Source organism: Lynx rufus, unplaced genomic scaffold (genome assembly GCF_022079265.1).
Source record: "Lynx rufus isolate CCGP_SWC_20201006 ecotype Redwood Valley unplaced genomic scaffold, mLynRuf1.p SCAF_7, whole genome shotgun sequence".
Taxonomy (NCBI): domain Eukaryota; kingdom Metazoa; phylum Chordata; class Mammalia; order Carnivora; family Felidae; genus Lynx; species Lynx rufus.
In genome coordinates this window covers 120,681,775-120,694,568 of record NW_025814889.1, presented here as the reverse complement: position 1 = coordinate 120,694,568, position 12,794 = coordinate 120,681,775, and the positions used below count along the sequence as shown (strand labels likewise).

The 12,794-nt window shown below is 35.9% G+C and overlaps 1 protein-coding gene across 3 annotated transcripts in view; it reads left to right on the top strand.

Annotated features, from left to right (window-relative positions):
- Window positions 1-12,794, top strand: part of BLTP3B (bridge-like lipid transfer protein family member 3B) — a 109,990-nt gene that overhangs the window by 58,710 nt on the left and 38,486 nt on the right. For all 3 annotated transcript variants that reach the window (XM_047067420.1, XM_047067421.1, XM_047067422.1), the window contains 3 exons: window positions 1,840-1,923; window positions 10,806-10,988; window positions 11,521-11,639. In XM_047067420.1, the coding sequence (XP_046923376.1) occupies window positions 1,840-1,923; window positions 10,806-10,988; window positions 11,521-11,639 (386 nt within the window). The remainder of the gene's footprint in view (window positions 1-1,839; window positions 1,924-10,805; window positions 10,989-11,520; window positions 11,640-12,794) is intronic.

Sequence of the window (12,794 nt, the reverse complement as noted above, 5' to 3'; positions counted from 1 at the left end):
TGTTTCCACATGGTGGTCTATCTGCATTTTTCTGACCCCATTTGCATGTAAACACAACTATGTGGCTGTTTAACATTTCTTGCGTCTCTTCTCCAGTAATGCTCCCAAAATTTGGTTAGGAAGCCAAATTCCAGTTAGTTAAGTTTGTTTTCTTTACTTTTCGCTTTTGTTTCTCTTACTTTTCTTAATTTAGTAGACACAGGTAATGGAGAAATAGGAAGCTCTTCTTGGTCACTTTGAAAATCTGTGGTTCTGTAATCTAGGTACTTGCATTTCTTTCTCTCTGTTGGAGAGTGTCCCCGGCCCATAAGTGTTGGAAGGGTTTAGCGAGTGGTCCTACTTCTAGGACAGTGGTTCTCAAACTTTGGTGAGCTTGAGGATCTCTTTAAAACAGAGATATCTATATCTGACCTCTGTACCTCAGACCTGAATCACAGTCTACATCTGTGAAAATTGTTACTCTGTATTTTTAAAGCTGAGACTGACCTTGGATATTTAGTAGAAGTTACTCTGCCTTCATCAGATAAGGCAGCCAAGTACCAGTGACCAGATAAAAGGGTGGAATGGAAAAGATGAGGAAGATTTGGAGTTTAGAGAGGGATTTGTTGTCTTTTCTTTTGTCTACCTTTGTGTCATTTGTCTTAAAGTTGGTATCTTCTTTACTGATTTGACAGGAAAATGAAAAAGTTAAAATAAACCAACATAACAAAATGAGGGGGTCAAGGTTAAGTAATCAGCAAAAGAATAGAGACAAGTGTCTTCCAAGTTTTTGTTTTGTTTTGTTTTGTTTTTTACATTTCTCATTCTTTATACTCCCTCATAGAATAAGCTGAATTATGTTTTTTAAGGGGAAAACTACTCCACCAAAGTATTTCCTTCATGGTACAGATTTGTTCTAAAATCCAGAAAGGTCTGAAATCATATTCATTCATACCTGGTTGTATCTTAATTTGTATTTTCTGTACATGCAGTTGATTTATCCATGCTGTGTTAAAATTTGATTTTTATGTTGGAGTTACACTGAGCTGTGATCTGCTTCTAATCTTAATATAGCTATGTGACTTTGAACAACTACCTAATCTAGTAGACTCAAGTTCTTCTTCAATAAAAGACAAGATGATATAGTATAGTGGTTAACATTTCTTGGGTTCAAAATAAGCTCTGAGTTTATTGCCTGGTAAGACCTTGGTCTATTTAATTAACCTGTTTGTGTCTCAATTTACTTGTCTAGAAAATAATAATAATAATAATAGTATTTATCTCAGGGTTGCAAGGAAGAGCAAATCAATAAGTATAACTAAAGTATTTAAAACAAAACAATAGGGCACCTGGGTGGCGCAGTCGGTTAAGCGTCCGACTTCAGCCAGGTCACGATCTCGCGGTCCGTGAGTTCGAGCCCCGCGTCAGGCTCTGGGCTGATGGCTCAGAGCCTGGAGCCTGTTTCCGATTCTGTGTCTCCCTCTCTCTCTGCCCCTCCCCCGTTCATGCTCTGTCTCTCTCTGTCCCAAAAATAAATAAAACGTTGAAAAAAAAAATTTTTTTTTTAAAAATAATAAAAAAAAATAAAACAAAACAATATTTGGCATATGGTTAGAGCTATAAATATAAAAGTTCTACTCTTTGTGTACCCTCATCTTCTAGTTTTGTACAAGGCAAATGATAGGGGCTCAGTAATACTAATTAGATTGCATTGCATTTCCTGAATTCCTTAATGTATATTGTTCATGACAATAGAGAGACAATCATTGCTTAGACTGCAAGTACAATACATGAAGTGTTTCTGATATTTGCTAATGTTTCTTTCTCTTTCTCTCAATGCCAAATTTTTAATTTTCCCAGAGTCAAACAGACGTATTACTGGAGGGGCTATGCAACTGTCTTTTACACAGCTAACTATAGATTATTATCCTTATCACAAAGCAGGTATGTATAACAATTTCTTTAACAGACATAAATCTTGCCTTAAAGTTAGTCAATTTATCTCATTTCTTTTTGTATTTATTATTTTTTAATTCATTTTATTTTGTATTTATTTTAATTTATGTTTATTTTTTATTATTTTAATAGGTAACATACAGTGTCATATTAGTTTCAGGTGTGCAATATAGTGATTTAACAGCTGCATATATTACTTGGTACTTAGGACAAGTACACTCCTTAATCCCCATCACTTATTTCATGCAACCACCATCCACCCCCTCTCTCATCAGTTTGTTCTCTATAATTAAGAGTCTGTTTCTTAATTTAGCTCTTTTTTTCCCCCCTATGCTCCTTTGTTTTCTTTCTTAAATTTCACATGAGTGAAACCATATGGTATTTGTCTTTCTCTGACTTAGCATTAATACTTTCTAGCTCCATCCATATCCTTGCAAATGACAATATTTCTTTCTCTTTTATGGCTGATAATATTCCATTATGGATTGATACTACATGTTTCTTTATTTATTCATCAATCGATGGATACTTGGGCTGCTACCGTATCTTGGCTTTATCCTTGTATTTTGCAAATTTCACTATGGTATGTCATGGTGTTGACCTGTTTTTGTTGATTTTGAAGGGAGTTCTGTATGCCTCTTGGACTTGGATACCTTTCTTTCCCCAGATTAGGGAAGTTCTCAGCTATAATTTGTTCATATAAAGCTTCTGTCCCTTTCTCTCACTCTTCTTCTGGCACTCATATGGTATAGATTTTGTTTTGCTTCGTGGAAACACTTGGTTTTCTAAGTCTCCCCTTGGGTCTAGTAATTTCCCTCTTTTTTTCAGCTTCATTGTTTTCCTAATTTTATCTTCTACTTTGCCTATTCTCTCCTCTGCTTCTTCAGTCCTTGCTGTCACTGTCTAGTTTATTTTGCATCTCAGTTATAGTATTTCTTAATTCATCATGACTAGTTGTTAGGTCTTTGATCTCTGCAGCAGGGGTTTCTCTGGTGTCTTCTATGCTTTTTTAAAGCCCAGGTAGTTGTCTTATGACTTGTTCTAAATTCTTGTTCAGGTACGTTGTTTATATCTGTTTTAAGCAAATCCCCGGGCTGTGATTTCTTCTTGACCTTTCTTTTGGGGAGAATTCCTCCATTGTGTCATTTGGGCTAAGTTTCTATCTTTGCATGTTGTAAAAGCTTGTTATGATTCCTGCAGCTGAGCACTACTATATTAAAAAGGGGTCATACACTGTCCAGGGCCTGGTACTCCAGATTGTGTTTCAGGTATATGCTGTGTGTACTTTGCTGTTGTCTTTTGGCAGCTCTTTCCCACTGGTCATTTCTTTGCAGAGCTCTTTGCTTGCAGTGTTGGAGCGTTTAGACCTTTAACTAGGTGTGCTTTGATTTGTTTGTTGAAGTAACCTGGGAAAAAAGAGGTTGGGCGAAGCCTGATTCCATAAAAAGAGAAAAGGAAAGGTAACAAACCCCACAATCAAAAAACTATAAAGCTGAGTCCAACAGAAAAGAAAGAAAGAAGAAAAGAAAGTAGAAGAGAAAAGAAAGAAAAGAATAAAAAAGCCTAATTAAAAAAAAAAAGATAAAAGGAAATGACAAAAAAAAAAAAAAAAAGAAATCAGAAACTATGATCCTGATCCCAAAAGAAAAAAAAGAGTTGTCTGTTGGTGCCTGGGAGATGGTGGCTGTGATGGTCTGGAGGAGAGGCCAGCTGTGGCTGCCTTGGCTCAGAGTCAGTCCTGCCCCAGAAGATAAGCAGTTGCCAGGCACAGGGTGGGAGGGTGTTCGTGTAGGTGGGTCCCTGCCTCCCCCGGGGACTGCTGTGTTGCTCTCTGAATTCCCACCATGTTGGTGTTTTGGGGGAAAATGAAGCCACCCAATCTCTCATTCCCGGACTGGGGATCTCAACCCCTGCTATTTAGGCAGCCCTCACAAAGTAGAGAGGGAAGTCAGTTAGCCCTGTGTCAAAACTCTCTTGTGTTTTTCCTTTGGCGTGCAGCTGGGATTCAAAACTGACGGTTTTCTATTCTGTTGCATATATCTGTGCATCCATTTGTGCTGGTATCATACTGTTTTGATTACCACAGCTTTGTAATATAACTTGGAAGTCCAGAGTTGTGATCTCCCCAGCTTTGCTTTGCTTTTTCAAGATTGCTTTGGCTATTCGAGGTCTCTTGTAGTCCCCTACAAATTTTAAGATTGTTCTAGTTCTGGGAAAAATACTGTTGGTATTTTTGATAGGGATTGTATTAAATGTGTAGATTGCTTTGGGTAGTATAGACATTTTAACAGTATTTGTTCTTCTAATCCATGAACATGAAATGTATTTCCATTTCTTTGTGTCATCTTCCATTTCTTTCATCATTGTTTTATAGTTTTCAGAGTATAGGTCCTTCACCTCTTTGGTTAAGTTTATTCCTAGGGATCTTACAGTTTTTAGTGCAGTTGTAAATGGGATTGATTCTTTGACTTTTTTTTCTGCTATTCATTATTGGTGTATAGAAATACAAGAGATTTCTGTACATTGATTTTTTTATCCTGAAACTTTATTGAATTCGTTTATCAGTTACAGCAGATTTTGCTGGAGTCTTTTGGGTTTTCTGTATATATTATCATGTCCTCTGCAAATAATGGAAGTTTTACATCTTCCTTACATATTTGGATGCTCTTTATTTCTTTTTGTTGTCTGATGCATGGCTAATACTTCCAGTACTATATTGAATAAACATGGTGAGAGTTGACATCCTTGTTTTGTTCTTGACCTTTCCCCATTAAAAATGTTTGCTGTGGGTGTTTCATATATGTTCATTATGTTGAGGTATGTTCCCTCCAAACCTACTTTGATGAGGGCTTTTTTATAATGAATGGATGTTGTACTGTGTCTAATGCTTTTTCTGCATCTATTGAAATGATCATATAGTTTTTATCCTTTTTCTTATTGATGTGATATTTCACATTGATTGATTTGCAAATATTGAACCACCTTTGCAACCCAGGAATAAGTCCCTACTTTATTGTGCTGAATGGTTTTTCTAATGTATTGTTGAATTCAGTTTGCTAGTATATGGTTGAGGATTTTTATATCTGTGTTCATCAGGGATATTGGTTTGTAGTTCTCTTTTTCACTGGTATCTTTATCTGGTTTTGTTATCAAGGTAATGCTGGCCTTGTAGAATGAATTTGGAACTTTCCTTCCTTTTCTATTTTTGGGAATAGTTTGGGAAGAATAGGTATTAACTCTTCTTTAATGTTGTTAGAATTCACCTGTGAAGCCATCTTGTCGTGGACTTTTGTTTGTTGGGAGTTTTTTGATTACTGATTCAATTTCTTTGCTGCTTCCAAATTTTCTATTTCTTCCTGCTTGAGTTTTATTAGTTTATATGTTTCTAGGAATTTATCCATTTCTTTTAGGTTGTCCACAATTTGTTGGCATGTAGTGTTTCATAATATTCTCTTATATTTGTATTTCTGTGGTCTTGGTTATTTCTACTCTTTCATTTGTGATTTTATTTATTTGAGTCTTGTTTGTTTTTTTCTTGATATGTCTGGCTAGAAATTTGTCAATTCTATTGATTTTTTTCTAAAGAAGTAACTCCTGGTTTTATTGATCTGTTCTTTTGTGGTTTTGGTGTTTGTTCATTCCTTTGTTTTTCTGTATCACTTATTTCTGCTCTAATCTTTATTATGTCCTTCCTTCTACTGGTTGGGGTTTTGTTTTTTCTTCTTTTTCCTAGCTCCTTTAGGTGTAAGGTTAGGTTTCCTATTTGAGATTTTTGTTGCTTCTTGAGAATGATCTATTTGGCAATAAACTTCCCTTTTTAGAACTGCTTTTGCTGCATCCCAAAGGTTTTGGGCTGTTGTATTTTCATTTTCATTTGCTTCCATGTACTTTTTAATTTCTTCTTTTATTTTCTGGTTGACCCATTCATTGTTCAGTAGCATGTTATTTAACCTCCATATTTTTATGCTCTTTCCAGATTTTTTCTTGTGGTTGACGTCTAGTTTCATAACCTTGTGGTCAGAAAAGATTCATGGTATGACTTCAGTCTTCTTGAATTCATTGAGATCTATTTTGGACAGTATTTCATGTGTACTTGAAAAGAATGTGTATTCTGCTGTTTTAGGATGGAATTTTCTGAATATATCTATTAAATCCATCTGTTCCAGTTTGTCATTCAAAGCCATTATTTCTCATTGATTTTCTGTTTACTTGATCTGTCCATGATGTGTAAGTGGGGTGTTAAAGTCCCCTAGTATTATTGTATTACTATCAATTAGTTCCTTTATTTTTGTAATTAACTGTTTTATGTATTTGGGTGCTACTGTGTTGGCAGCATAAATATTTATAATTGTTATATCTTCTTGTTGGATCATCCCCTTTTTGATTGTATAGTGTCCTTCTTTGTCTCTTGTTAAACTCTGATTTGTGTCATATAAGTATTGCTCCTCTGGCTTTTTTTGACATCCATTTGCATGATAGGTGTTTTTCCATCTCTTCACTTTGAATCTGCTGGTGTCCTTACGTGTAAGATGAGTCTCTTGATGGCAGCATATAGATGTATCTTGTTCTTTTTTGTGCATTCTGTCACCCTGTGGCTTTTGATGGAAGTGTTTAGTGCATTTACATTCAAAGTAATTATTTACAGATGTGTATTCATTGTCATTTTATTTTTTTGTGGTCATTTGTGATGATTTTCTCCTATCTTTTTTTGTTTCTCTTTCATGGTTTCCTGATTTTCTTTAGTGATATGTTTGCATTTCTTTATTTTTTCTTTGCGTATTTATTATTGGTTTATGATATGGTTACCATTAGCTTTGTATATAACCTCTTTTGCAGATAGCAATCTATATTAATTTGGTCATTTAGATTTGATCCCATTTTTACTCCTCTCCTCCCCATGCTTTACATATATGTTTTTATAATTTACAGTCTTTTATTTTGTGAGTTCCTTGACTAATTTTTTACAAAAACATTCATTTTTGCTTTTTTTGTGTTTTCTACCTTCAGACTGTCACTTTTGGTTTTTCCTCTCCATTCAGTGTGTCTCCTTTAATATTTCTTGCCGGGCTGGTTTAGTGGTCATGAGCTCCTTTAGTTAAGAGTATTCTCAGCAGATTTTTTCCAATTCAGCATTTTGAATGTATCATACCACTGACATCTTGCTTGGAAAGCCTCTGCTGAAAAATCTCCTGGTAGCCTTATAGGTGTTCCCTTGTAATTACAGTTACTGTTTCCTTGTGTCTTGCTGCTTTAAAATTTTTTTCTTTATCACTATATTTTGTCAGTTTAATTAAAATATGTCTTGATGTGGATCTCTTTTGTTGATTTTGAGAGTTCTCTTTGCCTGCTGGATCTGGATATCTGTTTCCTTTCCTAGATTAGAGAAATTTTTAGCTTTTATTTCTTCAGATAAATTTTCTGCCCCATTCTCTCTCTCTCTTCTATAATATTATGTTTGATTGAGTCACTGAGTTTCCTAAGTCTGTTCTCATTTTGCATAATTCTTTTTTCTCTCTTTTGTTATGCTTGATTACTTTCCATTAATCTGTCTTCTAGGTCACTAATTTTTTTCCCCTGCTTCTTCCATCCTGCTGCTTATTCCATCAAGTGTATTTCTCATTTTGTTTATTGAGCCCTTTATCTCTGCTATGTCATTCCATATCTCTTTGTTAAGGGTCTCACGAATGTCCTCCTCTTTTCTCAAGTCCAGTGAATATCCTTGTAATCATTACTTTAAATTCTCAATCTGGCTTGTTACTTGTATCTGTTTCTCTTAGATCTCTGGTCGTGTCCCGTCCTGTTCTCTCATTTTGTCTAAGTCTCTGTGCCTGTTTCTCTGTGTTAGGAAAGTCAGCTACATCTCCTGTTATTGAGGGTAATGGCCTTATGAAGCAGAGGTCATGGAGTGCCCTGTTTTGTCGTGTCCCCTGTTCCCCAGGTTCTGGTGCTTCTGGGAGTGTCTCCAATATGTGCTGCATGTGCTTTGCTGTTGTTTCCTAGCCACTTTATCCATCAGGCCAGTTGTATGCAGGGGCTCTGTTTGCCTCTCACTGGCAGTGTTTGGTCCCTGGCCTGAATATGGCACATTTTAACTAAGTGTGTTCTGGTCTGCTTGTGAAATGAAGCCTGTCGCCATTGCAGCTGGCACCGAGGCTCTGCAAAACTCCCACGTAGGGAGACACAGTGTGAGCAGGGGTTTGGGTTGGTCTTTTGGGGGAGAGGGTCTGCTGTGCTGGGGCTGAGGCAAATTCCACTGAGTGCATGGAGTGTGGCTTGGTGTAAGTGAGTTAGGTAGCGAATGTCTGCACTAAACTAATTCCCACCAGTTACCCCGTGCTTATTCTGAGGGATGGGGAAGGGAAATGGTGCTGGCTTATTCCTTTCTTCCCAGAGGGGTTTCTCTGTGAACGCTATCTCTCTGGTACACAATACAAGATGAGCAAATACCTTCCCTGGCGTGTGCTCCAGGTGCTCTTCAGATTACTGTTTCCATGCTATATGTTTGCGGGTTGTTTGCCTGACTTCTTCACAAGAGGTGCTCCAGTACCTTCTGAGCTCTCCAAGAGCTAAGCACGCTGACCTTTAAAATTCCAGGCTTTGGGGCGCCTGGTGGCGCAGTCGGTTAAGCGTCCAACTTCGGCCAGGTCACGATCTCGCGGTCCGTGAGTTCGAGCCCCGCGTCAGGCTCTGGGCTGATGGCTCGGAGCCTGGAGCCTGTTTCCGATTCTGTGTCTCCCTCTCTCTCTGCCCCTCCCCCGTTCATGCTCTGTCTCTCTCTGTCCCAAAAATAAATAAACGTTGAAAAAGAAAATTTTTAATAAAAAAAAAAAAATTCCAGGCTTTAAGCCCTGCTGGTTGGCAAAAGCCATGAAATTGGCTCCCTTTTGCTTTCCAAGTCAACTACTGTGGGGATTCATTTTCCCCATGCACTCCTCTGTGTGTGAGTTTGTCTCTAGCCCTTCTTAGCAACTGTGGCTCCCTCCCCAACATAGCAGCCACCATCCAATCCATTTCTCTCCCAAACCCTGTCACTGCACTTCGTAGCTTCCTTGTTGTGGCCTCTTCTCTACCTATAGTTGTGGCATTTGTTCTGCCAGTCTTCAGGTCAATTTCTGGGATATTTAGGATGATTTGATGGTAATCTAGTTATATTCATGGAATGAGGTGAGCATAGTCATACTCCACTGGCATTTTTCTTTTCTCTTTAACTTTTTAAGGAAAAAAAGAGACCAAAATATTTGTTATTTTTCCCCAGTAGTATTTCACCAAGAAGATATAATTGCCATAGAAAATATTTATGCATTTTTATATAGAGTTTTATGTAGATTATTAGGAAGTACAATTGTTAGCAATTGGCAGTACTCTATTGATTTAAATGTTAAAATCAGAATTTGGAGGACGTATTTTATGCTATTTTATTTTGTTAATTGTGACAAAAGTTAGTAATATGTTTTGAATTTTAAAAATCAGTATATTATTAATATATTTTAATATTAAAAACTCAAGAAAGGAAATAAAGTAAAAGGATAACAATGATTTCAGCCATGTTGTAGGATTCCAGGAACTTTTTAAAAAACTTTTCTGTGTTTTCTAAATTTCATTAATAGACTTTTTACATGTGATCTTAGCCAAAAGGCAGAGCAGTGATACATTAATAGACTTTTTAATAATTAAATATTGATAGGTTTTTTCCTCCCAAATAATAAAAAACAAAATATATAAGTTTATGGCCAAATTAAGTAATTTGACCTTATGCCCATCTCTGCATTTTGGTGATGTATGGATTTTTTTTTTTTTTTTAATTAACAAAAATAAGAAAAACAAGTTTAAGGAATTTTCCAGGACTTTAAGGAAGTGATAAAATTTTTCTGTTCACAAATTTATCCTTCTTCTGTTTGTTATTTCTGTATGTGTGCTTGACGAATTTAAAGGTTATACTATTTGATTTTTGTTTGAAGTCTTTGTTGTATATTCTATATTCCTGATTTGTAAGTTACTTACACATATGTAAAGTTTTTTAACTACAGAAATAATTCATATTTTGGAAGGTGAAACTTAGTCATAGATTTTTTTTTTTTTTTAAGTTTATTTGAGAGACTGTGTGTGCACATGAGCAGGGGAGAAGCAGAGAGAGGGGCAGAGAGAGAGGGATGAGTGGAGAGAGAGAATCTCAAGATGCAGATCATGACCTGAGCCAAAATCAAGAATCAGACCCTTAATTGACTGAGCTACCCAGGTGCCCCCCAAAGATAGCGTTTCTGGGTGGGCACAATATTTTCTGAACCCTTTTATGTACATACTACTTTTCTCAGTTTTTGCTACAGAGAAACCTAATAATCCTAATTTTTTATTTTCCTTCCAAAAATTTTTATGTAGGTATAGATATATCTATATCTTTATGACTTGATGTCCATCTTGAGAAATTTCATTGGTTTCTTAAGTGTTTTAATAATCCTCATCATTTTAAGGATAGGTTTTATTTGTCACTTTACAACAAATCTTTGATGAAAGGACTTTTTTCTGGTAGTATTTTCTGTAGTATTTTCTTTCTAATGGAGGTATGTTTGATACTTGAGCATTCAGTGAAGGTTGACCAGCAGTACTGTTTGTAATTGAAATTTTGAGTCATGTTCTACCAATGGTTGATTTCTGATAGAAACGTCTAGATAACTTCCTTTTGACACTCTTTGCGTGTATTCTAAATGTTTTGCTCAAATTTTCTAGGAAGATTAAAATCTCTTGTAGGTGAAGACTGCTCCCTTGAGAAAAAAACCCTTGGGAAATAAATAAATCTCATTAGAAGCATTGCTACAATAAAATAAATGAAAATTGTGCATTTTTCAGTGAAATACCTGTCATTCATTTTACAGGAGATAGTTGTAATCATTGGATGTATTTTAGTGATGCAACCAAAACAAAAAATGGATGGGCCAATGAATTGTTACATGAATTTGAGTGCAACGTTGAAATGCTTAAGCAGGCTGTAAAGGATCATAATGTAGGTTCACCTCCTAAATCCCCAACACATGCCTCTCCCCAGCACACACAAACAGGTATTTTACCTATAACAACATTATGGCATTCCCCTGATAGTGTGTGTGTGTGTGTGTGTGTGTGTGTGTGTGTGTGTGTGTGTATGTGTGTGTGATCATGATAGGATATTTTCTGTAAATTTTTTGTAAAATTTAATTAATGTCTAAAAATTCTGCACCTTCTTCAGACCATAGGCTTATGGACCAAAAGCACTTTTTAAATTGACATGACCAATAAGAGTAATACCCCGTTAGAATGTTTGAGATTGTTAAATGGCTGATAGGTCTCTCTTTTTAACAAGAATTTCTGGTAAAAGTTATTGTATAAGAATATCTTAAATGTGGTATATGACTCATGTTTAAAGAATAATCACACAAAAGAATAATCATTATAACAAATTCCTGCATCAGTTTATATATAAAGTATTTTCACATATATTATTTTGTTTGACAAATTAGAGTTCACGTGTATTTCTAGTAGCTGTCTTAACAAAAAAGTGATTGTTAAAAATCATTTGCCATAAATTGAAAGTTTTTTTCTTATTTCCCACAGAGAAAGACTCGGCTCTGAAAGGGACTTCCAGATCACCTTCAGTATTATCTCAGCAGTCCAAAGCTAAGTTAATGTCTAGTTCTGTTGTGGTTAGACTTGCAGATTTCAATATATACCAGGTATGATTCATTTTTAATTAAATCTTATGATAAAACATCTTCTGCAAGCAACTCATATTTTGTTTTAAATGTTTATTTATTTGAGAGAGAGTGGGGCAGGGGCAGAGAGAGAGGGAGAGAGAGAATCCCAAGTAGGCTCCGTGCTGTCAGCACAGAGACTGAGGTGAGGCTTAATCCCACAACTGTGAGATCATGACCTGAGCCAAACTCTTAAATGACTAAACCACCCAGATGCCCCTGCAAGCAACTCTTATAAACTACTGCCACTCTTTTATTTAAAAACATCTTGGCCAGTTTTGTGAAATGGCTAAATTAGACAGGATAGAAGATATCCATTCATTAATTTTTGTTTATATGGTTATACAGAATTAACCAAACTGTGAGGTCAAGAGCATAGTCCTCCAGTCTGCCAAATCTGCACAAGACTTCTCACAGCAACTGTTTGGGAGTCTCCCCTAAGCCACCTTCAGATTCAAGAATTCATTGGAATAAATAATAGAATTCACTGAAATAAGTTATGCTAAGAAGCACATTTATACTAAGAATTACATATATTACAGGGAAGGATGTAAATTGGATTCAGCCATAGGAAGAGAACCTGGATTGGGCTAAGAGGGTTCCAAATGTGGAACTTCCTTGTCCTCAGGCCACAAGGAACAATATACATGAAGTATACATAACAATATACATGAAGTATTACCCTCATAGATGAACTCAGTTGTTAGATACCAGGTGACCCAAAGCCTCCAGTCTCTGAAGACTACTAAGACTATCAAGTATGGCCAACCTCACTCTTAGTCATCACTGTAAGCATAAACTGTCAGTTGTCCCAGGGATCTACCATGAATAGGGAATTCTAAGAATTTAGAATTACTTCCCAGAAGCAGGAACAAAGGCCAGACCTCTCTTAGGAGATCAAATTCCTTATTACACAATGCTCTTAGTGGGAGAAACTAAAATATTTTTTTGCCTTATTGAACTGAGTATTGGCTATCTTGTGAACATAATTTCATGGCTAAGAATTCTGTCCATTTATATTGTTCAGGCTGTAATCATACAATATGGTATAATATTACAGTCCTTGAGACCAACATAATAGACTATAACATTCTTGTTTATAACAATTGTTTATAACAATTGTTTAAACAAGAATGT